This window comes from Zalophus californianus, chromosome 1 (genome assembly GCF_009762305.2).
Source record: "Zalophus californianus isolate mZalCal1 chromosome 1, mZalCal1.pri.v2, whole genome shotgun sequence".
NCBI classification, from domain to species: Eukaryota; Metazoa; Chordata; class Mammalia; order Carnivora; family Otariidae; genus Zalophus; species Zalophus californianus.
This window is the reverse complement of record NC_045595.1, coordinates 20,094,176-20,119,646: the sequence shown is the minus strand read 5'-3', so window position 1 is coordinate 20,119,646 and position 25,471 is coordinate 20,094,176. Positions and strand designations below refer to the sequence as shown.

General features: G+C 56.6%; 2 protein-coding genes across 8 annotated transcripts in view; both read right to left on the bottom strand.

Moving 5' to 3' along the window:
* Nucleotides 1–256: 256 nt before the first annotated feature.
* On the bottom strand, nt 257–3,965 carry MANF (mesencephalic astrocyte derived neurotrophic factor). Its single transcript, XM_027587848.2, has 4 exons — nt 3,809–3,965; nt 2,976–3,103; nt 2,082–2,223; nt 257–700 (listed from the first exon to the last, which is right to left on the bottom strand). The coding sequence occupies exons 1-4, from the start codon at nt 3,891–3,893 to the stop codon at nt 516–518; spliced, it is 540 nt and encodes a 179-aa protein (XP_027443649.1). The 5' UTR covers nt 3,894–3,965; the 3' UTR covers nt 257–515.
* A 1,048-nt stretch (nt 3,966–5,013) lies between these two features.
* Nucleotides 5,014–25,471, bottom strand: part of DOCK3 (dedicator of cytokinesis 3) — a 509,358-nt gene continuing 488,900 nt past the window's right edge. For 4 of the 7 annotated variants that reach the window (XM_027585590.2, XM_027585591.2, XM_027585588.2 and 1 more), the window contains 12 exons: nt 24,813–24,979; nt 24,585–24,671; nt 23,946–24,125; nt 23,232–23,315; nt 22,993–23,109; nt 20,701–20,822; nt 19,317–19,455; nt 18,651–18,798; nt 14,822–14,940; nt 13,572–13,659; nt 8,847–8,929; nt 5,014–8,096 (listed from right to left, as the gene is read on the bottom strand). In XM_027585590.2, coding sequence (XP_027441391.1) covers nt 7,587–8,096; nt 8,847–8,929; nt 13,572–13,659; nt 14,822–14,940; nt 18,651–18,798; nt 19,317–19,455; nt 20,701–20,822; nt 22,993–23,109; nt 23,232–23,315; nt 23,946–24,125; nt 24,585–24,671; nt 24,813–24,979 — 1,844 coding nt within the window. In that variant the 3' untranslated portion in view covers nt 5,014–7,586. The remainder of the gene's footprint in view (nt 8,097–8,846; nt 8,930–13,571; nt 13,660–14,821; nt 14,941–18,650; nt 18,799–19,316; nt 19,456–20,700; nt 20,823–22,992; nt 23,110–23,231; nt 23,316–23,945; nt 24,126–24,584; nt 24,672–24,812; nt 24,980–25,471) is intronic. The other 3 variants (XM_027585589.2, XM_027585592.2, XM_027585593.2) reach the window with 3 other exon arrangements.

The following is a 25,471-nucleotide window of genomic DNA, read 5'->3' as shown; positions in this document are numbered from 1 at the left end:
AACCCCCCCACCCCGTGCCCTGCAAGATGCTGCACAGCCTCCGGCTCCTCTCCTGTGACTTCCACTTGAAGTCTCCTCAGGGTGGCGCATCAGGCGCAGCCACGTCCTGGGCTCGCCTCCACTCCTGCACCAGCCCTCCTCCCCACACGCCTCAGCCCGTGTCCTGCCCTGGCATCTCCAGCCCTGGTCGCCGAGGGACAGATGTGAAGATATCAGTTCTTTGTGAACTGGAAAGCATAAACTGGTGGGATCTTCATTAGGGTTGAAATACAGCTAGAAATTTTCTTCCTTTAATAAAAAATTCCCAGACACACTTTAAAGTCCTAGAGTAAACCAGCAACAGAACAAAGTGAATCCCCCCCAAGGGGGGGGCTGGAGAGCCAGCATCATCAGGAAAGCTCCAGGCTTCACACCTGACATTGTCAGGAGCCCGCCTAAAAAATAAATTACAAAAAGGCTGTGGGGAGGAGGCAGGTGAGCTGCTTTCCCCTCAGGTGCAGCAGGGGTCCGGCAGACTACAAGTCAGTCCGTGAACTGGCTGCCTTGGGAGCATATTTAGGCATCAGTTCATTAATCTTCCGGATGTAGTCGGACTTCTCCGCACAGCCTTTGCACGTCTCCCCCCAGTCGTCCAGGATCTTCTTGAGCTCTTTCACTCGGAGCTTCTTCAGGTCCACTGTGCTCAGGTCGATCTGCTTGTCTGGAGGAGAGAGCAGGGAGAGCTGGTGGGAGTGGCCACAGACCCCCTCCCCCGCCCCCAGTCCCAGGATGGGTCACCCCTGCACAGCGTCCCCAACCCTTAAAACAAGCAGTCCTACTGGTCGGAGGGGGACAGACATTTCCAGACACCTGCGGTGCGTGTCAGTGCCCACCGCCCCGACCTGTGGGAACTGGGCCCAGGCCCCTTCACCAGAAGGCCGGTCTCACCCTGGCGGCGTCCACCCAGGCAAGCAGTGCTGCCCGGCCCGGGACGGAGGCCATGTGGTTCTTACAGGACAAACCTCACAGGAGAAATGAGGTTCCCACTCCCCCAGGTGCCCTGACAACTAGTCACTCACTGTAGAGTGACAGCTCCAGGGTGACAGAACAGACAGATCTCCTAGCTCCAATTTCCCAACACAGACCCTGGTCAGGAGCTTACTCCCCATGGCCACTCGTGAGCACAGAGAGACCAGGAGCCAACCGCACCTGTCCCAGGTCCCTCTCGGGAGACTAGGCATCCTTGACACAAGTGGGCAAACACGGGCCCTTGGACACTCGAGTCACAATAAAATATGTCGGTGTTGTTTAAATTTTATAGACAAGGACAACTATTTCTGGTCCTGACATGGAGGACCTGGCCTGCTTTTCTCCTCTGTTCGATAAAAGGGATGCCGCAGGCGCCTGGACCAGCCTGCCTGTCTGCTGAAGGCATTTCCCTTCAAAATAAGAAAGATCGCTGGGCCTTCAGCAGGACGAGCCTATTAAACCCAAGTCAGGCCACATCCCTTCTCCGCTCAAAAACCCATGTTCCCAGGGGCTGGGTGGTTCAGTTGGTTAAGCGTCTTGACTCTTGATTTTGGCTCAGGTCATGATCTCAGGGTCGTGGGACTGAGCCCTGCATCGGGCTCTGTGCTCAGTGGGGCACCTGCTCGACATTCTCCCTCTGCCCCCGACACTCTTCCTCTAAAATAAATAAATCTTTAAAAAAAAAACTCTCTGCGGTCCCTCCACAAACCAAAACCAAAACCAAACCATGTTCCCAACTTCACTCAGACTGAAGACCTGACGCCAAATCTTCACCAACCTGCAGGGCCCTCTGTGACCCGTGCACCCATCATCCCCGGCCTATCCCCTCTGCCTGCAGTGCTCCCATTAGCTCCGCTTGGCCCATCTTCTACCGCCTTCAAAGTCTGCTGAATGCCACCTCCTCCGTGAGGCCTCTTCTGCCAGATCCGTACCCCCCCGACCCCTCACTCGGCACCACCGGCCCTGCTGCCGAACGCACTCGCCGTGGCTCTCGTTTCTCCCCCGCCTCCCCCAGCTAGCATGCCTGAGGGCAGAAGCTCCGTGGTGGGTCAGTAAGGCCTGGCCACACTCACCATACTTCAGCTCACAGATCTGGCTGTCCTTCTTCTTGAGCTTCTCACAGACCTTCTCCACAGGGATGTGGTGGGCCAGGGGCTTGGACACCTCGTTGATGATTTTAGTGGCAGCGTCCTCTGTGGCCCCGATGTAGTAGCACTGCAGCGAGAGAGGACAATGGCCTTCAGGCGGTTCCACTTGAGAGCCTTCTCCTCCGCAACACACTGACAGCTCAAAACCTCTCCCTCTGGCAGGGCCTCCTGTTCCCACGCCCTGCCTGTACGGGCAGTCAGATTCGGTCAGTCTAAACCCCGGGCTCTTATTACATGCTCGGTCCCAGAGCTGACTGCCTCCAAATAAGTTTACGAGTTACCAGGATTCAGACCTTTAAACAGAGACAAACAAACCAGCGACTGCCAGGGAAATTAAAGCTACAAAGTCCTCATTTCATTAGGGCTCTTGTCCTCAATTCGGCCCTAGCCCATCCTGTGCCCACTTTGTTGTCTTCTTATGTCCTTGCACATGGCCTCCTCTGCGCTCACAATGGCTGGTCCCTCTGCCTGGGATGCTCTTCCCCGCCCCCCTCCCCCCCCAAACAATGATGACTCTTCCTCAGAGAGATTCTTGACTATTCTGCCTAAATCAGCGCCCACCCTCTCTGCCAGAGCACCATAGTCATTTTCTCCAGGACACTCATCCCATGGCATCATTTGCCTGACTTATTTCTCCCCACTGATCCTCCCAGTGCCCAGCACACAGTAGTTGCTTAATCAATACTAACATGAGAAAAAAACATCCTAACTGCAGGATGCATGAAAGCACTCGCGTCCCACACCAGCATACTGACACAACAGTGCACCTCCTGAACCCAAGTGGGCAGGGCCAGCCACGGAGGGGAACAGACTACTCACCAGCCGATTCTCTTTGCCTCTTGCTTCCTGGCAGAATTTTATAAGTTCTTTTTCAATAGAGGATGGTGAAAATGTGACATCTCTGTCTTTGAGGTCCTGATAAAATCTTCCCAGATAAGAGATACAGACTGGAAAAGAGAGGAAAAGGAGATGCTAAGCAATCACCAAGTTGCACCCCAGTCCACCAGGAAGGAACTCCGTCAGCAATTTTAATAGGAGACACGGAGGTGAGTTTTTCCATCACCGGGGTTTCTCGGGTACCCACAGGCCGAACCCAGCTGCAGGTTGCTGGGGTCCCCTGGTACACCCAAGGGCACGCGGGGAACGAGCATCACCCAATGACCCACACACGGCTCCTCCCTGCTCCTTCCACAAAGTTTAAGCCGAGACTGAACACGTGTCCTTGAGATGGACTCACTGTGACCTCATAAGAGGCCAAACCGGAGAGAGAAGACAAAAACGATCCAAATGCTTCTCATTTCCAAATACAACACCGAACCCCGAGGTGCGGCTTCGCAAGCCCACTGGACCCGGCGCGGTGCTCACAGCCGGCCCTAGGGGCTCCCGACCTGAGCCAGGGAGAGCCTCTGCCCAGAGGTGGGAAAGGACAAAAACTCCGCCGTTATCTCAATGTCAAGACAAGTTTTCTGTACGATCTAGTCCCAACTTTTTCTTGTCGGACCAGTTTCCTAGCCGGCGTCTGCCCCTCCTCGGGCGGACCCCGCTGGGACCGGCCGCCGCCCCCTCCTGTTCCAGCCTCGGCCTCTCGGCGGATCGGTGTTCAGCGCCGCCGCCAGGCCGGCCTTGGCGAGCGGACCCCGGCCCCGCCGCACCTTCGCAGTCGCCCGGCCGCAGGGTCCGGCCGCCCGGCAGCACGCTCAGAGCCAGCGCCACCGCCAGCCCGTGCGTGGCCCACATCCTCCACCGCCTCCTCCGCCGCCGCCGCCGCCGCCGCCCGACTGAACCGCGCCTGCGGTGCGGCGCTTCCTCCAGGTCCCGGCCGCGCGCCGTAGTTCCCCATTGGCGGGCTGCCCCCGCGCCCTCCCACACGCCGCGCTCGTATTGGTCCACGCGCCTCGGAGCCCAGACGGTCAGCTCCACGCTGCCCTTCCCTATTGGCTGGTAGCGTCGCCCGCCCTTGGTCCTAGACAGTTGTCGGCCGCTGATTGAACCAGGGCGTCCGGCAGGAAGCGGCCGCGGGGGTGGCGGAAGCGGCCTGGGCCGCCATCTTGAGTAGGGGCAGCGGCGGTGCCTGAAGCCGGAAGCCTCGCACAGGAGTGGGATTCGGCCGCAGTCTCGCGCGTGCTGAATTATCCCGAGTACCCCTTGCTGTGGGCCCCACGCCGGCCCGATAAACCCCGCAGACTTCCCCTCCCGGGGTCCCGACTCGTGGCGCAGGCCAGCGGCCCTGGAGTCAGCCGCGGCCCAGAGGGCAGGCTCCGGGGAAGTTTCTTTCCTTTTCATTTTTTCAAACGATCCCGTGGGTGGGGGACCTCGGCTTTGGGGAGCGCCCGCGAAGCCTGATGACCAGGTCCGAAGGTCCGCATTAGGCCGGAGGCCGCCTTGTTCGGGCTGACTGGACACCGGCCGGGGTGGACAGACGCTGGGCTGGAGGACTTCCCATGGGAAGCCCCCCCCCCCCCCCCCCCCCCCGCTTCCGAGCTGCCGTCCTAGGCCCCAGGGAAGCGCCTGGCCCGGTTAGGCGCTGTGGCTGTGCGATCCGAGCCGGCCCGCCTCGTTGGGGAGCTAAAGGGCAGGCCCGCCGCCTCCGGCGGGGACGCTCCGGGAGCCCCTGGCTGCCGGGGGCGCCTCCTGAGTAGGGAGGGGCGTGCCATCCTGCAGACAGGCACTGGAGGGGGTTTCCTCTTTGGCTGCCCTCCTTTCAGGTGCTACCTGTGTCAAGGCAGGACGTTGGAAAGGCTGGCTCTGTGCTCCGGGCAGAGAGATTTCTATGGGGCTAAAGGGCTTGGAGCCCAGCTACAAGGGTTGGAGAGGGGCACTTGGGCTGCTCCCATTCAGTGAATTCAGTGGGTCAGTATCAGGTATTCATCTTTAATTCACATCACAGCAGTCAAGGGAGTGGGGAAGGGGGGAAAAATCAAGTGGCAGATATTTACATCTAAAATTCACATTACTTGTTGGATTTAGAACATGCTACCACAATATATACAGTAAAATACCTCTTGGGACACTAGTACAAATTTTTCTTTTAACTTTGCTTTCTGGTACAGGTAAGATCATTTTTAAATCACTTTTTTAAACATAAATACACAAAAGAAATGGTTAGAAGTCTTATTTTAAATAAGCACAGAATGCCAGAGGTTAAAAACACATTTATAGGGCTGAATACCAATTGGACATCACACTCTATACATTTTTTGCTCAAATTCCTGTACAAATACACAGCATTCAAATAAGTATTTACAAATAAGCTTGAAAGAATGAAAATCAGTATTTGACAATCTTTTCAGAGGATTCTCATTTCTGGCCTCCCACTTCCCCTCAGACTGGCGTTCTCCAACAAAAGGGATTTGGATTATGTCCTTTTCATCCAGTTAGGGAAAATGGAAAGGGAAAAAACAAACCTAGCTCACCTTGCATAAAAAGGCAAGGCCAAACCAACCCACACTCCCCTCCCTACCATCCTGTGCCACCAGATGGAGAAGGTCGATGTTCTTATGTGATGACTGCCTGGTCCAGGGATTGATAATTCAGAAGTGCCCTAAAATCTAAAGATGCCCTCCTACCTAAGACTCACACCCAGAACTAGCCCCCGACCCTCGTAACACTTGTGAACACCAGATGCTCCAGGCCTGCCCTCTGAGGTTGGGGCTGCCATGACTGACCCACTCTGCCTGGAGCCATCCTTACAGTATCAGGACCCACACTGGTGAGAAGCACCCCCCAGATGCCCTGAGGGTAGTGCGGCCCTCCATCTCTCCCAGTAGGCTACGTGCTGGCATTCCTGTTCAGTAGGCTGGCGTTTGTGTACACGAGAACACCCTGACTGGCCTTGTCTGTTTGGAGAGAGGGACTGTAGGGGAGAGGATGGGGTCCAGGGCCCGGGGCCTGGCCGCGGGGTGTGGCCAGAAGAGAACCACGGGAGCACACACCTGCTCAACAAGGAGAAGGCCGCCTTGTGACCCTCAAAGTTGTGAACTCAGGCAAATGAAAGATATTTTGTCTGTAGACTATTTTTAAGTAACTTAGAAGCACCCTGGTAAAATACTATTACCACCCCACCCTATCCCCCCAATAATAAACCAAGAGGAAAATCAGTGCCCTGACCTGAAAGAGTTTCCTGTAAAGACACCACTGCGCTCTGCCCAACAGACTGGGGAGGCTGGAGAAACTGGCCTCCTGCCCGCCCCGAACCCTGAGTGGTGGTCCCTGTGGGCCTGGAGCGGGGCGGGGGGGGGGAACTGGGGGGTAAGGGGGGACGACGACTGCACTTGGCCACTTGGGAGAGGATAATTCAACCTGCATGGCTCTCTGCTTCCAAAAGGAGGAGCTCCCTCCTACCCTCTTTACCCAGGACCTTGCTGAACTTGACCACGAGTCCTCAGGGCTGGAAGCCTGGCTGGGCAGCCAGCCCCACTGCTCAGAGGTAGTGCTGAAAATCCCTGATTCAGGAGCTGGATGACAGGCATTCTGGCCACTTCTGAAAGCTCAGAGGATTTCCGGCCCCTGCCACACCCCAGCCTCACTCCTATGCCAGCTCTTCTCAACACTTGGCCTCCTGGGCCCCGGGGGAGGAAGGTGGCCATGGCCTCTGGCTCCACACCCCCACTCAAACCCCAGAGGGCAGGAGATAACCTTTGCAGATCCATTCGCCAGGGGGGCTCCTGCAGGGCATGAGGTGTGTTGAGAGAGTGGAAGGGAGCAAATGGTCAGAAATAAAAGTGATGGAGGGAAAAATCCAAGGTAGAGTGGGAGGCAGGGCTGACCCACGGAAGCCTGGCAGTGTGACCTGGGCGTGCCGTTAGGCTAGGTCGCATGCCTGAGCTGGCAGGTTGGCCCAAGCAGCCCCTCAGGTGCACACTCCTGGACGGAAGAGTGGGTGGGTGGGTAGGCTTTTGTGCAAAACGGCTTGTAGCTCCCTTGTCCACCTGTGACGTGTAGTCCACGTGGTCCTTGCAAATCCCTGAATACAACCATGAGCTCTTCTGTCCATGCAGCAGCGGAAGAAGTCCCTAGTGCAATTTCCATTCTTCTGTGCCTCTCTGCCCTGCAGGGAGGGCCTGGGCTCCGACGCCCGGGCCCTGCAAAGCTGCAAAGCAATTCTGTCTGTGCAATATCTCCGTATAGCTCCACGTGGTCTGGAACTGCAGGAGGAAGAAAGCATCTACTGCACAAAGGAAAGAAAGGAAAACCCATAGAAATGGAAACGTAGAAAATGAACTAAAAAGAGAAGCCACAACCCTTCATGCTGCTGTGGCCTCTGTACATGGCAACACACGAGTTCACGGCAGTAGAACGTAGACTCGGGGTGGCTCTCTCCTCAGTGCCGGGCCTCTCCGGCTCCCTGGGGTGGGGGAGACTTGCTTTTCGGACCTGGAGTGGCTGGGCAAGCTGTCACGGCGGGCGGCGTCCCGGCCGCCTCCCTGCCCCTCACTGCTCCCCTCGGCCGTGCTCCCAGGCCAGGCGGGCCTGCTCTTCCTTGGCGCTCCCAGGAGGCAGCGAGGCCTTGCGGTGCAGGCCCCGAGGCCTGTCGGCATCTTCACGTAGCAGCACGCCCTCCTCGTGCTCCAGGGCCGGCAGGCGGCTGTGGTAGGGCTTGGGCGGCAGCGCAGGCGGGTCCATGGGGTCCTGAGGGATGACGCACCCCGGGGCTGAGTGGCTTCGGCATGGCTGGGCCTTGATGGAGTCCAGGACGGCGGACTCGGAGAGGCTGTAGTGGACAGGGAGGTAGGGTGGCTCGAGATCTTCATCGGCGTTCCAGGCCTGGCTCGGCATGGAGTCCATGGTGTCGGTTCGGGGTGGGGCCTCCGAGGAGTGCCCAAAGTTACTCTCGCTCAGGGAGGACACGCCGCTGCTGGCACTGCCCGACAGTGTGGAGTTGCTGCCGTCCAGACCCGACTGGGGGCTCGTGGGGGAGGCCGGGATAGGGTGGAGAGGAGACTGCACGGCAAAGGGAGCGCATGTCAGAACCCCCGCCGCAGACAGGCGGACGGCTCTCCGTGTGAAGACCGGGCCGGGCACCCAACCGTGTCTTCGGCGGCCGCCTCCCAGCCCCGCCCCGCCCTCCCCGGGCCCCGTAGCGAGCCAGTGAAGCCCCAGAATCAGCTGCATTTCTGTGGGCAAAAACATGGCCCTGCCCTGGCCACTAGGCATTTGCACCCCGTGGCTCTGGGTGCTGGGTCAGCAGGCCAGTGGGGAGAGCAGAAAGAACCCCAGGGACCATGGCCAGGTGAATGGACTCTGCTGCTAAAATCTGTGACTGAGTTCGTCTTTTCCAGTGTGCAGAAAAATGAGTGAGTTTTCACAAGGCTTTGCTGCCTCCTGCCTCTTGCTTTTGACTGGATTCTAGTTTAAAATGCTCTACCATCTACTATGGGAGTATTTCTTTACTTCTTGAATTGTAGCATGCTGATATCTCGTGGCATCAGCAGGGAGCCCCCAGCCCCTCACTGCCCCTTGCCTGTGCACTCTGGGTACTGTATGTTGCTGTCCCCGGGACCCTCTGACCTCCCTGGCCCCATCGCATTGGTTCCAGGACGCATCAGTCATCTGCATCTCGAGTGTGGCCCTGGCCACCCCTAGCTTCCGCTGGGCTGGGTGCTCTGGGACAGAGGAGCAGGGAGGGTGACCCCAGAGCGGATGAGAAGCCTCCTCTCACGCCCCGATGGGGCTGTTGCTTCAGTACATTACCTTGCGCAGAGTCCGGGCAGGCAAGGCCGGGGGGGTGTCACCCAGGGGATGGTGGAAGGCGTCGAAGTGTAGGGAGTAATGACCTGCAAAGGGAACAGAACCAGAGCCTCAGCTGGGGCCCCTCCAGGGCTGTGTGTCAGCACATCTTGCTGGGCCAACTGCGCAGCTGGGGGAAGAGTCTCCTGAGGACCCCTGAGCATCGAAGGCCACAGGAAAACCTCTTTTTTCACTGGAGTTTTCCAAAACAGGCTGCTGGAGTAAAAGACACCTGTGCCCCGCAAAAGGTCAAGAAGGTGGAGTATGTCAGAGCCCGCGGGACGGCGCGCCGCCGCCAACTGGCCGCTCTCCGGCAAGCTGGTGGGTCACGGGCTCGGCACAGTCGGTTCCACTGTCTTCGGGCCCCCCTGGCGGGGAAGGCCTGCCTGAGCTCACCTGTTGTACTTGGAAACCTCACTGACCCCAAAGCCCAGCAGGGTGCTTCCTGTGGTGGAATGTTTTTTCCTTGGCCGAGTCAGCCCAGACAACGGCCCAAGTTCTTAGTTTGGAGGGCTGCTGCCCTTGTCCCGGAGTCGAGTCTGAAACCAGGGACTATCTGGGGGACCTGCTGGAGGTCTTCTTACCGTACAGCAGACTTCAGGGAGGCACTGGGGGGGGGGCGGCTAGGATGCGCCCCATGTGGGCAGACGGGGAGGGCTGGGCCTCTTGGGCTCTGCTATCCAGGCTCCAGCTGCTGGGGGCTGTGGGAAGGGTGGGACCAGACGGCACAAAGGGAGGTTACTCCCGTCCTCAGGGAGAAGCCCATCCTACCGCCTCAGGCTTCTCCAGGTGTGTGCGCTTCGTGCCCAGCCCGTGTGCGAGGGGCATGCCAACCCCCAAAGCTCTGGCCAAGTGAGACGCTGTGGCCCACAGGGGCAGGACGGGAGCTGCTTAAGGGGATGGCAGCAGAGGGAATGGACGTCTAAAGAGTACTTGGCGGGGGCGGGGCGGCGCCTGGGTGGCTCAGTTGTTATGCAGCTGCCTTAGGCTCAGGTCACGATCCCAGGGTCCTGGGATCGAGCCCTGCGTCGGGCTCCCTGCTTGGTGGGAGGGAAGCCTGCTTCTCCCTCTCCCACTCCCCCTGCTTGTGTTCCCTCTCTCGCTGTCTCTCTCTCTGTCAAATAAATAAATAAAATCTTACAAAAAAAAAAGAGTAGTTAGGGGGAGGCAAGCTGAGAGGACAGCAAGGAGCGAACTCTGCAGCCTCTGGGACTTGCCAGGAAGAGGACAGAGAACAGAAGTGAGCAGAGCAGAGCGGAACAGGCTGAGGAGACAGAATGCAGACAGAGGGCAGGCCACAGAGCTCCTCCCCAGAACTGAGTCGGGGCTCTCCCACTGCCCTGGCCCAGTGGGAAAAGCAGGGAGCATGGTGGGTGGGAGGCAGAGACTGCCTCCTCCTAGAACTAGTGAATGGCCAAGGGGGCAGGCAGGGGCTGGCTCCCAAAGGGCCTGTGGTAGCAAGCAAGCTGAGCCCCTCCCACGGCCTCTCTGCCCACTGACTGGGTTTGGGAAGCACAAGGGGTTTTCAGGCAAGGACTGGTGTTCACTGTGCCTGCTGGAGGAAAGAATATACAGCCCAAGAGTTGTGGCTCAGGTCTGGCTGGACCAGTGGCTTCCCAAGAAGAGGGAGGACTGTGGAACCACGGGTGCTTTGAGGCCTGCAGAGGGCCCCTGTTCCTGGCACCCACATGCCATGGATGCAGGGTAGAGTGGGCCTTGGACACAGGGAAACAAAGAGTGTCTGCCTATGCTAAGGAAGGAGTTCAGTGCCAGAATACTTGCTCCACCCCCTGACCCTGGCCCCAGCCATGGCTGGGGTGAGTGACTTGGCAGGAAGGTGATAAGATGAAGAATAGCTGGACCTTGGGCTCCAAGGGTGCCACTCTGCAGGAGCAGAGCGGTAGAGGACATGTAAATCCTGTTGGCCACCTCGTTCTGGAGACCAGATACCACTACCAGGAAATGTGCCTCTTGTCTGGTGGAGCAGGGAAGCACACTCTCCCTGTTGGGCTGCCAGCAGCTGGGCAGTGGCTCCCAGCCCGCGCCCTGGCCTCTGGCTTTGTTCTCAGGCAGCTGTAACTAAACTGTGCCCCAGGAGCCTGGGCTGTGGGCCCTCCTTGCTCCAGGTACTGAGCTTTAGGGAAAGCTAGGGCCTGATGGGACCTAAGAGGCTCTGGAAGGGAAGGAGCTGGAATCTAGCCTTCAAGAAGGATGTGGTCAGGAGGGGCCGGGCCCACATGGTCTAGCGAAAGTGGCGATGTCCCTCCTCTTCCTCCCCCCTGGTCTGGAACTGGTGTGGGCCTGCAGCAGAAAACAAGGCAGAACTCCACTATCTGAACAGCCTCAGTTCTCAGGACTGCTCAGTCCCACGGGATGGTTGATGGCTGGTGGCAGTGACCGGGTGGGCAGGCCCTCAGCTGTGGCCTAAAGGGAGGAAAGAACTCTGCATCTGATGAGCACCACCAGCTGGGTTCCACCAGAGGGCCTCCTCAGGGAGCCACCAGGGGCACCCGAAGAAAGGACAGGCCCGTTCTCACACAGGTTCTCCTCAAGATGGGGCATGAGCTTTTGGCTCCTCAGCACTGGAAAAAGCCACCGAATCTCAGAAATTAAGAAGCTTGGAGGGGGGTCTGGGTAGCTTCCCCAAAGGGGTGCTGACAGCCCACGCTCTTACATGCACATCTAGGCCCTGGAAGAATGGTGGGGCCGCAGAAGCTCACCCACAAGAGCCCAAAGGAACCTGCGGGCGGGGAGGCTCTGGGGGAAGAAAGCCGGCAAGGCTGCCGGGCTTTACAAAGGACGCCTGCCTGAGCCCCTCCATGTTCACCCTGCAGCCCGATGTCCGGGAGCTACGAGGCCCGTGGACCTCTGCTGCGTGGCACAAGGGCTCTGGGGCTAGTGGAAAAGCTAAGACGGAGTGACTTAGTCTCGGAGAAGGGGGCGACCCCTGCTGGGGCCTGGTCATCTCTCTGTCTCTATTAACAGGGGTCCAGTGCTGGCCCAAGGTCCCTGCGGCACAGCTGACAGCCCTGAGGGCAGGCTTGTCTGGGCTGGGAGTCATTGGCAAAGAGAGATGACCACAAGTGAGAGGTGGAGGCTTCGTGGGACTCAGGATCCTGATGACAAGAGAATGGTGACAGGTATGTACAGCTCCTGTCCTGGAGGATCCAGGTAAAGACGCAGGGAGCGATTGCTCTGGCCTGTGTGCTCCCACTAGGCATGTGTCTCATTTGCTGCCCTCGAAGCCTTGGCATTGTGGCGTGGGCATGCATGCGGTGGGCTCAACTTCTTTCCTGCCCACACCCAGGGGTGGGCGTGTCCAGCTTCTTGCTGCAGCCTGGCTTGAGGCCCGATGCTCTTGTGTCCGGCTGGTGTAGGGTCTGGGTCTGGCAACTGGCACCCGTTTGAGCTCTGAGCCCGTCTGTGCTCTTGGCTAGTTGTCAGATGGCTCCGCCTCTCAGGTGAAGAAAAGGCACAGTGGATTTTGGCCACTGAAGCACTCTGTAACAGGTGCAGGGGCCAGGGAGGCTGCATGTTTCGGAGATGCGCCACCTTGAGGCCAGGAAGGCATCTTCAGCCAGAATCTCCATGGCCTCTGTGGTTCAGCACCTGGTGCTGATGCCTACCAGCCACTGAGGCTGTGGACCTCATGTCTGGTCTCCCTAAAGAAGACACAGAGGCCTGTCCTCTGTGGTGAGCGAGGGAGGAACAATGACAGTGGGGACAGCAGACAGCAGTTGGTGAGGAGGTGCAATGACAATATGATGACAGTTTTGGAGGGACAGGTTCTGATGGGACAGCAGGTTGTATTCCCGGGGACTCAGTGTGCCCTGAACTTCAACAGAGGGAGGAGAGGGAGGGGACACTACAGGGAGTGGGGCTGGTATGGGGCCAGGTTCTGGGTGGCAGGTGGGTTAGCACAGTCCTCAGACAGGTATTGCTCTGTGTTAAAGTGAACTCAGACCTCCAACTGTGGGGCTTTGGGTCAGGGCCCTGTGGGCCCGAGTCTGCTTCTTCCATCAGCTTGCTGTGGCAGAACACGGGTGAAAGTCCACTATCCAAACAGCCTCTGTTCTAACTGCCCAGTCTCATGCCCGGGCTGATGGGCTCGCAACATAGAAGATGGACTCACAGCAGCCGCCGGCCAGAGTGGCTGCAGAAGGACTGGCCTCAGAGGACCCGGGGCTCCCTTGGAGAGGACTGTCTCTGGGAAATTCACTTTGCCACGGCCTGTCCTTCCCATTCTTCTAGGGGCTTGTTTGGCCATACGCCTATTCTGGGCAACAAGGAGAGGTACCTGAGGGCTCAAGTTGAGAGTAACCGAAGGGGCCACAGGGCCTGCTGAATTCTGGGGCTGGTTGGGAGGAGCCCAGGGGAGTGACTGCCCACAGTCTGAACACAGCAGCCTGAGTTTCCATAAAGGTGGGCTCAGGGCAGGTGGCAGCTGGGGCCTCTCTGAGGGCGGGCCCTGGGGAGGGAGATATACAAACTAACAGGATCCAAACTTAGCATCAAGCCAGACATCGGTTTAACAGTGAGCACAGGAGTTGGTCAGGACTTTGGACAGACAGACAGGCCTGGGTGTTGGAGTATGGCACAGGCTTGGCCAGCTGGTGCTCGGGGACAAGAGTCAGACGCTCAGGATGGGGACAGACATGGGGGGAGGCCACCTGGGAAGGGGAACAATACCTTTTTCAGCCACAGACAGATTGGGATCACTGCAGGGTTTGCAGGATCCGACCACTTGCTGGAACAGGGCCCGCTGGAAATTTGGCAGCTGAGGGAAGGAGAAAAATATCAAAGAGGGTGAAAACAACCAGTTATACCTCAGGGGGCAGTGCTGTGGGCCTAGGAGCCAGGATATTTTAAGAGAAGACAGGGAAATCAAAGCAGTGGTACCGCTCATGCTTGAGACGTGTTGAGAAGCTCAGGCCGGCCACAGGAAGAATGTCCTCGCTATCTGGCTCCAAGTGCTGCCATGTCCACATTGGAGGCAGCTCCCTACCATGCCTGGCTGGGCTCCAAGCTGTCTCGGGCATGGCCAAGAGAAAGGACACAGGCACTTGAGAGTATCTAACTGCATCCCTCTGTCCTGCCACGGAGACCCATTGGCAGGAAGGATTGAGGATCCCCTTCACCCCTCAGCACTGGCAGGCCCGGTCTCCTGGAGGCCCCCACACAGGCCCAAGTCAACACTGAGGGTAAAGGCAGCCCTCAAGCCCAGAAAGTCTCAGACAGGACCCACTGTTGTGATGGGTGGCTGCCAAGCAGGCCTGCTTCCTCCACCTGGCAGGGCTGACCAGGCACCCGGAGGTACCGCTGAGAAACTCCTGGCACTCTGGACTAGGTAACGGTTGCTTGGAGGTGACTCTCATGGACTCTGAATAGAAGGGCAGGCAGACCGGGCAGGGGAAGGAGGTATTCCCCACAGCTTCTGGTTCAAGGCCCCTAGGTAGGGTGTCTGGAGAGCCGTGCAGCAAACGGTGTGGAACAGCCCCAGCAGGCAGCGAGGGGCTCCGGGTAGATGGGTGGATGGATGAAGGAGGCAGAGCTGGCCCAAGTGAGGATGCCCTTCACACACACAGGGAGAAAGGCCATCCTCCAGACCCGTGTCCACCACTGCCTTCTCGGGACAGGAAAGAACCAGGTTCCTCTGCTTTTTCAGGATGCGGAGTCCAGGAGGCGGGCAAGAAGGACGGACAGCCACACAAGCAATGGGGGCGCCAACCTGCCACCCCTCCCCCACAGCTGCACGCCGTCTGGCTCGCCGGTCCTCAGAGCCACCGCCGTCCCCGTCCGGGGGCCCAGCAGCCTTCTGAGGGTCTCATGGCAGAATGTAGGGGGCAGGGAGGACACTACAGAAAGCCTAGCAGACGCAACGAGAGAAGGCTGGGCCGACACACTTTTGCAGAGGCCACTCAGGAGTCTGGGTCTACTACCTGTCCGTTCTCCAGGATGGCTGCTGGGTACATGGCACTGCTTGGGCGGTCCCGGTGCGCAGGCAGCAGCAACATCATTTCCCGGGCGTGGCGGTACTTATCTGGCAGAGAGGGAGAGCCTGTAACCAAGTGAGAACAATCACGCACAGATGACGAGCCACAGATGGAGGGCCCAGCGGGCAAGCATCCTGGGGACCAGGGAAGCAGGGTCGGTGTCCCCTAGCAGCTGGGGGGAGGATGAGCTCAGCAAGCACAGGAGGAATGAAGCAGAGCCTGCTGGTGAGATGGGGGGGCGGGGGCGGCACCTGACGTCCCGGCCGAGGCAGGCAAACTGCAGACGGGGGCAATGCAGGCTCACTGACAGAGCCCCCTCACCACGCTCAGAGGCAGGTCATGAGGAGAACTGAGGACTGGAGCCAGGCCCCAAAGGGCCCCCTGCACCCGGCACTCTCGGGAGATGCGCGTGGCCGGGATGTGGGCTCTCTCAGGGGCCCAGGCATGGGCACAGGCCAGCTTGCAATGGAACCATCACACAGAGACAGAGACACTCAGGTAACACAGCGGCACAGCTCTTACTGACACACTGTGTCCCCGTACACTTACCGTCCCCGGACACCACTGACCCTGTTCTCAGTCAGCTCCCTAGCACTTTTGCCCGGAGGCTTCTCCTTTCCAGATTCCAGGCCCCCAGAGCCTGGCCTCTCCCTTCTTGGCCATCCTGCTGCAGCCCCAGAGCCAGACTGGCAGGGGCTCCGGGGTCCTGCACACAGGGGCTCTCCAGGGAGTCTCACTGAGACTTGCCCTTCGGTGAACTTGGGGGTCATGGAGCTAGTCTGGGAGCTGTGGGCCTTGAACCCAGGCTCTTGAGTTGGCTTGGTTCATGCTCTTCTCCTGTGAGGCTTCTGTAGTGATCTCTGGCCCAAGGGGCTGTTACAGAGGCCAGACAGTGCCAGATGCGGTGTGGCCCAGTCCCCATCCATACAGCCCATAGCTGTAGGCCCAGGCACCGTCACCCATGGTCCTTGAGGGGACCTTCCACAGAAATAGAGAGAATAACTTGCTGGCTTTCCTTGGAAACGGATAATCTGGAAGGCCCTCCACATGTGCACTGCTCATCGTGCCAGACGCCAGCATGCCCATGAGAAACTAGCCTCCTGGAAGCCTCCGGCTGGCTCAAGTGGTGGAAAGCCTTCTGTGGTGTGCTCTTAGTGACACTCGAGAGCCCTTGGGCTCCATCTGAGAGGTGAACCTGCGGCTCCGGAGGCTCTGTTCCTGAAGCCCAGGGTCCCTGGGGCCTTAGAGTGTGTGGTGCATGCCCCGTCAGGCGCAACTGAAAAGTTCTCTGCATCAGCCTGCCCCCGGAGTCCTTGAGATACCCCTCTTGTGCTCACTTTAGACCCAGAAGATGAGGCTTAAATACTTTACAGAAGTCAATATAATAAAAATCAGTAGTGGCTATTTGGAGACAAATGGAAATGAGCTCCTAATCCCACCGATTTTTATAGTTCCTTGCTGGCAGGGAAGCTGGCAGCCACAGCTCTGAACAGAGCTCCCCTCCACTAGTGTGCACAGAACGAGACATGCACCTTTACACCGAGGCACCGATAGCCGACTCCACACCAGGCATGTGGCTGGAACACGGCATACTGCCTCACTCAGGCTGGCCATGGTCCCCGACCTCGCGGGGCTCACAGACTGGCTCTCCAGACCACCCTCAGATCTGCCCACTCAAGGTCCTGATATGGGTCGGGGGGGCTAGGATGGAGGGACAGCAGCCTGCAGGCCCCAGGTACTCTGCTGAGGATCTGAATCCGCGGGATGGAGGCCCTCTGGTGCTGTAACAAGGGGTGCGCGGTGCTACTGTGGACATTTTCAACTCTGCCATCCACTGCTCTCCCACTGCCCTCAGCCCTCAGCAGCCAATCTCATGGGAGCAGGGAGTGACAGCTAATTTTCGTGAAAATATTTAAACACCACAAGGGCTTCTGTGTAGGACTTCTGCACCACTTGAGAGTAGCCTGGGTAAATCCAAGGGAGGCTAAGTCCCAGAACAACAGTTTTTCAAGGAGGATCAATCAGAATGCCTGTTCTCTAGCCCCAATCAGTGTTTTCACCATTAGGGGGAGCTGCCTACCTACAAGAATTTAGAAAGAGTTTACAAGCGTTTAGAAAGGCCTTGCAAGGCCTTTCTTCTGGAAGGTTTCCAAATCAACAGGGACCACAGCAGAGTGTCATGTGTCAGAGTGTCAACGGGCTTGGCGAAGAAGGCCACCGGTGTCATGACTACTCCTGGGTGTGGGGGAAGTGCCTCCAATGCAAAGGACCCTCCAGAACACCTTCTCCATGAAAGCCTTCCCTTCACCCGGAACACCAGAAACAGAGTGGACTTCTCCCTTCCTTCTGTGCCCCCAGGGCATCGCCTACTGCATCTCCCACATTTATCTCAAAATATCAGTCTTCCTCCGCAATGTTGGGTCCAGGTCTTCTCTCCATCTTCTCTCACAGGGCCTACTGCTGGTAGGCTCCAAACAGGGCCCATGTTTTTTTCCAGAGAGGCCTGCGCAAAGCTTGCATGGAGGGCGTAGCCTCCAAGTGAATCCCTGCTCTTTTTTCATTGCCTCTGCCCTCATCACCATTTTCCGCTTTGGGCCCAGTTCCATTTAGCCCTTTTGTTTACTTTGGCACTTAATGTCTACTCCAGAAAGGGAAGGGGCTTCTGTTAGCCTTTCTCTCTACGATATCCTGGAGTTTGGCTCCTGTCATGGCAACCTTCAATGCCTTCCCTCCAAAAACACACATGCCACTCCTCACATCATGAGATGGAGCCTCATTCCCCACCCTGGTATCTAGGTTGACCTTAGGGACTTGACCAGACAACGGAATGTGGCAAAAGGGACATTCTGGGATTTCCAAGGCTAGGTAATAAGAAGCCCAAGCCACGGGGAAAGCCCTATGTAAGGACTCAGGTCAATAGCCCCAGCTAAGCTCCCAGGTGACGGTTACTACCAGCTGTGTGAGTGAGCCAGCCTACTTGAAACTTTAGATGACTCCAGCCCCAGGTGACATCCGACTGCAGGCTCATGAGGGACTGCAAGCCTTGCAGCAATACCCAACGACTGGCCGGGGAGCTCAGACCACTCCCTTCTGTCGCCATCCCACACAGCCACCCTGGGATCTAGTTCCTACAGCTGATTACCATTCCACCGCAAACTCTTCTGTCTAAAAGGACAGAGAACCAGATTTCACTGTGAGAACTAGGATCAGACTGTGAAAAAGATGCTGGCTCTCAGAGAACAATATTTTAGCCAACTGGTAAAAAATCAGGCAATAACTGGCAAAGTACATAGCTTTTCACAGAACCATCTCTCCTGATTAAGCCTTTCTCAACTGAACAAGGTCTTTTTGGTTGTCGTCACTTTTTAGAATAATATTTTTCCAGGGTTAAGTTTAACCTTCAAATTGAATTTTCACACTGTACAGTCATGCTCGATTCCTCAAGACAAGACTCACTGTTGCCTTAACTTTGATTTTTATTCTTGCAAATATTTCAATGGAAAAGAACTGAGCTTTCTCATGGACTGTGTGTCCTCTTACTGAGGTGGAGACGTGACATCCATCCACCTCTATGGCATTCACTGCTCAGAGCAGGGTCTGAAGCCAGCCCGAGAGAGCTGGAGCTAGGAACCCTCGAGTCCTTAGTGCTGAAAGGGGAGCATTCTCTAAGTCACAGGGCCACTTTCAAAGACAGAGCCACAAACGAGAGGAGGACTAGTGGGGCTCATGAGGCCCTTTCCTCGCCCTTCTGCAAGCAGCGCCCTGCCCTCCTTACCTCGGGCACTGGAAGGGGCAGAGGTAATCATCTGGGATGGTGCTGAGTGAGTGGAACTCAGGCTGGAGGAAGAAGGGCTTGCCTGGGACGAGGACAGAACAGAGACGTTGGTGACTGAGCCCTGGTACCTGGGGTTGGGATACACGAGCTGCAAAGGGAGAAAAATCAGCAGGACAGAGGTCTGAATGGCCAGGATTGTGGGACTGGCCCAGAGTTGGCTTTTTCATGCCATGAGATGCCCAGACCCGGTATCTGATGTGGTACTCTGGGTCCTGATGGAGGCCAGGCTGGTGGCTGGCACTAAGGGTCACCCACACCACCCATGGAGCAGGGTTGTTGGGTCGACTCTAGTGATGCTGCCCATAGAGGATGCAGGACTTAGCCATCAGGAACGCCAGGAAGGAGGGCAGTTTGGAGGAGGATCTCTCCAATGGGATCTTGAAGAACAACCAGGCCTGAAGCTAGATTTCCTTCTTGGGAAATAAAGCCTGGGAACTGTGACATGGGTGGTGCGGAGAGAAGGCAGTTTTACTGGCTCTGGATGTTCTGAATTCAGAAACTAGAGAATTAGGCAGGGATGCCAGCCCTCAGACCAGATCAGCCAGCAGAAAGGCGAGTCCTCCAGGTACGGTGCCCTGGCCCATTCTCCTTGGACAGCTTTGGTACCTGCATATGGTGGTATAGGTCCTCCGGAGCCTCGCCCATGGAGCTGTCCCCCATCATCACCACATTTCCTGCTTCACTAGATGCGTGTGAGGAGAGAGAGGATGATGAATGGCGGCCTGTGCCCATCAAGTTCATGGGGCTGTGAACAAGAGTGGGAAATACGGAGGAGTCAGGCCAGGAGCTGAGAAACTTTGCTAGGTGGTGGAGGACAGTGTGAAGGGGTCTGTGAAGCCTTAGCCAACACTGGCTTGGAGGGTTTCATAGCTAATTCTTATGCCCATCTGAGTCCTGGAGCAGTTGTGAACCCTCACCTGCTGCTCAGGGTTCCCCTGGTCTGCGAGGGCCAAGGGTAGACTGGCGAAGTCTCTACCTGTAGTTAAATGGTTTATGGCCAATCAGTCTCATGACATCAGCAGTTTCTCAGTTAGGACAACTGAAAATCATATGCTGAATCAGGTTGAAGACTCCAGGTCCCCTTGCTATGCAGCACTAGTCTGAACCAGCAACCACCCCCTGCTGGGATCTGCTCCTAGGTCAGGGGTGTCTTCCTGGTATGGGCAAGCTACCAAAATAGCTGGTTGGCAACCATCTGTTGGCTTCCTTCTAAATCCTTCCAATACTCTCCTCTATCAATAGTAGACAGCCCCTCATTCATTCATTCCTTCTCCTTTATGGAGGTCCGGTCTATGCTGATTTACTGCTTACATTGGAAAACAAACCCAAGGGAGAGGCTCCTCTCCCTGCCTCCTCCTCTGACCTGGCCTTCCTGCCCTGGAGGCTTGCTTGGAGTAACTTCCATTGAGCCCAGACAGACCAGGACTCCTGAGTTCAGAGGAGCCACGCCTTGATGTGCTTCCCCCTCACTATGCGGTTCTCTCTCTTAAAACCGACTGGGGATCCTCATTCCCCTTGGGACTGGGTCCAAAGGCCTGAAGGAAGGCGGCTCATTCCGAGCTAGAACTGGCCCCCTTCCATGCCCCAGAACCCTGTACTCCAGCCACAAGACTCTGCTGGTGGGGTTGACCAGGTCGGTTTGTCCACCTCCTGGGGCGCCTGCACATGGCAGTCCCTTTGCCCGGATCTTGTTCCATCACCCTCCTAACCCGAGCTCGTTTCTGCCTCACAGACTTCTACTTATCCTTCAAGACTTACCCCAAATGCCCCCTCCTCTGTGTTCTCACGGTACCATGCACACTCCTCTGTCAGCCCGGATAACTGGCTCTGAGCAAGGGTCCTGTGGCAGGAGCTGTGTGTTTGCTGTGTGCATGGGTGAGAGGGCATGTGAGTGAGTCCACACACCTACTATTTCAGACTTCCTGGCTCTGATCTTTGACATCCAGACTTACCTCTGTGGAGGGGACCCTCCCCAGCCCTAAGGCCGTACCTGTGCCGGTGGGTCATCTTGATGCTCTCAGGGCTCATGGGACTATGGGATGCTAGGACATTTCCCCGCGGGGTGCTGGTGCCTGAACATGCAGGACTTAGCTTGTCCAAACCGGGAAACTCCTGTTGAGAAATGAATGCCCCTTCATCAGAGTAAAGAATGACTAAGTAATTAACGGGTGAGAGGGAAGAGCAGGCTGGTGGTAAAAATGTCAGAGAGAGAATCCGATACTGTTGGCTGAGCCTGAACTGCTGACATTTTGGGCAATGGCCCCTTCACGACTAAACACCCTCCTAACTGCACTGGAGTCTAGACCAGAGACCCAGAGGCCCGGGGTTGACCCCACTAAGAGGACACATCTGGAAGAGGCTGACGTTGCTCTGAGTTCACAGAAGTGTGTTACCAGGCATTCTCAGTACAGAATTAGTGGACTAAGAGCCAGAGAGGAAGAGGTGATCATCAGCTGTCAGTCAGTGGGCACCTCTTACATAAACTGGGTTTCTTGGATTGCTAAATGGCCCAGCTCTTAGTGACCTGGGTTAAGCTGCCTGTGACACAGTCTATGGGGGAGATAGGACCCCAAATCCTGATGTTAATCGCTGAAAAATAGTATAGTTCTATTTTAGCATGATTACATTCTTATTAAGTAGATAGATATCTTTGCAGACAATTTTGAACCCAAACCCTCCTGGGTGACAGCACATTGGTCTGTGTCCCTGTCTGTGACTCTGGAGAAACAAAGCACAAGGTTTCTTCAATCCTTCACCATCTGTGGGCCCTAAGTCCTACTGGGGATGCTTCTGAGCTTGGCCTGAAGAAGCAACAGGTTTTCCAACCCCTTCTTCCAAAACATGCTGAAATGAAAAAGAAGGGTGAACTGGAGACGACACCTCCTCACTGCCCTAGAGACTTAGATGTACGCGGGTGAGTATTTCTGGCCCAACAGCCTCGGAAGGTGGAGGACATCCCTTGCCCCAGTGGCCAGACTCTAGCCTGCTTAGTTTGCCTGTGGTGATGGGGAAGTTTGCATGCAGCAGAGACCAGCCAGGAACGAGAGGTGATGGAGTACCCACCAGACTCTCCCCTTCTCTGCATATTTCACCCTGAAATACCGTGGGAGGATCATCACAGAAAGGGGGCATTCCAGGCCCTGTGGGCTTTCCTCTGGAGGATGTGCCCACTTGTCAAACTACGGACGAGCTCCTTTCTCTCTTCTTCCATTTCGTGCTATATCTCTACCTGTGCAGGAACGGCTGAGACCTGCCCTGGGAGCCCGAGATGACCAGAAGCTCCGGCATCAAGACCAAGGCAAGTCAACCCCAACAGGTCAGGGTCACTGAATCTGAGTGGTCCAGCCTCTCTCGGGCCAGCGCTCATCCCTGAAGAGGAACCCCTTGTCCTTGATGGCCTTGCCCCACACCGAACAGCCCTGCTTCCCTTGCCACAGGTAACGGGGTTCACGCCCCTTGAGATCTGGCAGCCAACCTGTTTAGCAGGTAAGTTTCTCTAGAAAACACTTGGAATCAGCCTCATGGTTGAAAATGGTGTGAGAGTATATAAACAGGGGGCTCCAGACCACTGAACCCTAGTCCTGGAATACAGGTCTCCTTTTGCTTGTGTGCATCAGTCCTTGGGCCAGACTCTGCCGTGGAGGCCAAAGGGTCAAGTCAGAGTCAGGGAGAACTTCTGGAGCTTGGGGCAGGCTCAGAACCCGGCTGAGCCCTCTAAGAGCAGCCAGTACAGAAATACTGCTCACCCCAGGCTTTGTCAGATGGGAGTCTGGGTCACCAGATGTGTTGGAGGAAGAGGGAGGGAAGGATGGAATGGAGACAGAGGGGAAGGTAAAGAGAAGGCGGAGGGAGCGGGGAGGAGAGGGCAAGTGGACGGTGAGAGAAAGAAGAGAAAGAGGAAGATGGGGAGAGAGGGCTGACTCAGGTTATGCCTTACCTCTGTAGGTTCTCGGGATGGAGAACATCTCCAAAGGGATGTCTACATGTGGGCCATATACTTTAGCTCTTTTTCTCCTCATATGAAAACCTCTCTTCACCAGCGCAGTACCTTGAGAAACATTCTTTGCCCTTGAATCTGACTCCTCCTCAGGGAGGGGAGTGAATGAGGGGATCCTGGGCATCCTTCCTCCGATAGAGCACTCACCTCTGCCTGCTGCCCCTCTGGTGGGAGCAGCTTTTCCTTTGCGCTCCCCGCCCCTCCCCCCTTCCTTTGGCTTGCTGCACTCTGCAGGAAATGCTAGCCGGTTCTACTGCAGCAGGGGCCCGGCAGGGGTCGGCTTACATGGTAGAGGCTGGCCCGCATCATCTGGAACTGATCAATCAGCTTCTTATGCAGAGGCCGCATCTCCGGGTGCACAAACTTCTCATGAACTGCCAGCCCGACTCCAAGGACATGGACCTATTAGGGTGACAGACAGGGCCACTCTGCAAGCCAGAGGGTAGCCCTTGAGAACTGCAGTCGTCCTGCGGTGCATAGCTTTTCCCTCCCGCTCACTGGCCTCTAAGCCCTGCAAGACATACCTGCTCCTGCATGAGCTCCTTGAGCTGGGTGATTTTCTCTGCGTCTCCCGGATGCTTGGTGATATAATCTTTATCAAAGAAGGCCTGTGAAAGGAAAGGCTACGTCAGGAAGACTCCTCCCAGGACTACTGCTTAGAGGGGGCCCAGGAAGCCTGAGTCTCAGGTGCCACTTGAAAGGCAGGTTCTGCCTCCTCACAGATACACCATCTCTAGCCAGGCCTGCTCCAACCTCCTGCAATCACAGGTGTGGATTTTGTGCCGAAGAAGGACTGAAGGTAGCCAAATAATCTAAGCCTGGATGCTGGTCCCAGTCCCTCAGGGAGCCTGGATGGCCTGGGTAGGGCAGGCAGGGCTGGTGGCCAGGGTGTGGGGCCAGTCTCTTAGCCACCCACAACTTGCTTCTCCTGCAGGGCTGGGCTCCAGGGCTCCTCCTGGAGGCCACTTACCACCTTCCATAATCAGAGGGATTACCCATCTGTTGGAGTTGAGGGAATAAAAAAGAAGAGAAGGTCCCATGGGAGAGCCCTGCCGCAGAAACGGGGAGTGGGAGGGAGCTTAAAGCCTCATCCAGGACCACACTCAGTCAGTGGAGGCACAGCTAGGAGAGGGCGAGTTGGGAAGGCTGCCCTAGGAGGCCGGAGTCTCAAGAAGAGCCTGAGAAGTGCCTTCCCAGCAAGGCTGCCTGTTGTGGGTCTGGCCCAGGGTCCCGCTCACCTCTTGGTAGCGTGCAATGCCCCCATTGACAGCTGCATCGATGACACCATTCAGGCACATGCTGAGCAGGTTGATGTTGCCGTGCACCTGTTTGTGTTGATACTGGCTGATCAGGGCCCGTAGCTCCTGGTTCTTATTCTCAACCACTTGGATGGCGTTCTCCAAAGGGCTCACCTCCACCTGAGGGCATACAGCACACGGTGTCGTCCCAGGCACAATGACAACCCCTCCCTCAGCACGGTCCCGAGAGTGGGGATCCAAGACCAGTGATGCTGATTCCCACCCTTGTTCCTGTGGACTTAAGACTCCCTGACCTCTTTTGAATTTTCTCTTCTGATCTGTAGGCACTCAGAAGCACAGTAAATAGTGAAGAGCACCTGTTCTGAAGTCAGAGAGCCCTGGCTTCCCAAACCTCAGGGAATAGCTTCCACATTTGTAAACTGGGAGATTAAAAGTATCTGCTGCCCAGGGGTGTTGTGAGGGTTAAAGGAGAGAAGGTGTACAAAGCCCCTGGCACAGGATTGGCCTGTGGCAACCTAGGCTAGGCAGGTGGCTGACGCTTGCTTTCTGTCTTCAGTCCTTAGAGAAAGGTCCCCAAAGCCAGGGCTGAAGATCAGCCCCATCTGAAACGTGTCTCACCAGTTCCCTCCTCTCCACTTCGAACCACCGAGAGATGCCGGGCAAACTGTGGGTGAGGGTCAATGTGGTGCGCTCGATCCACAGGCTCTGGAAGGAGGTACAGGCCAGTGAGCAATTTTTGCCACACCTGCCTGCCTGAAGGATGACACAGTGACGAGATCCTGAGAAAGTGGGGCTTGCCCCTTGCCTTATTACAAGTACCGCCCCGGCTTTCCTAGAGTTGTTCACCTTGAATTCATTCTCCTTGTCCTTGGGACCTTTGTGAAAAGGCCTGTCGTACCGGAACTTCCTCACATTGTTGACACGGTAGAAACTCTTGACGCGATCCGGGACCCTATCCATCTGCAGGACATCCACATAATCTGGGATGGGCGTCACCGCATAGATCTGCAAGTCTGGGCAGGAAGTGAAGGGAAAACCCAGACTTGCCAGAGAGATGGATCTGAGTACTGACTCCCGTCATCCGCTAAAGGAGAAATGAGCACCCCAGCCCCTATTCCCGAATGGTAGCACCAGCTGCATCTTGAGGTGCAGACGAGACCCAAGCACAGTTAGACCAAATTTCCCTATCTGCACCCTCTCCCTGCTCTAGCACAGCATCTCCTGAGCACTCAGCTAAGGTGAGATGTCAACAGCCAAGAAAGAAGGGAGAGGTGTCAGGAGAATGCAGGTGCCCACCCTGCAAGAGCAAGAAAGTTGTAAGAGCTGGGGCCTGCCCACTGTAGGTAAATTGTATTTCCTGCAGAACAATCTTTTAATAAAAATACTTTTGGGGGTCTTTGTGGAGAGATAACATGGGAGTCCACCTGCCCTCCCCTCTCTGGAACAAGCTTGTACAATCATGGTGACTGTCATGAGGTCTCCAAGGAAGCTGTGTGAGGGTGATG

Excerpts from the sequence above, each read along its gene's own strand:
- MANF (XM_027587848.2), bottom strand. The coding sequence starts at position 3,893 with ATGTGGGCCACGCACGGGCTGGCGGTGGCGCTGGCTCTGAGCGTGCTG. Across the intron at positions 3,104-3,808 it reads GCGGCCGGGCGACTGCGAAG|TCTGTATCTCTTATCTGGGA; the intron begins GTGCGGCGGGGC and ends TCTCTTTTCCAG. Across the intron at positions 2,224-2,975 it reads GAGGCAAAGAGAATCGGCTG|TGCTACTACATCGGGGCCAC; the intron begins GTGAGTAGTCTG and ends CTCTCGCTGCAG.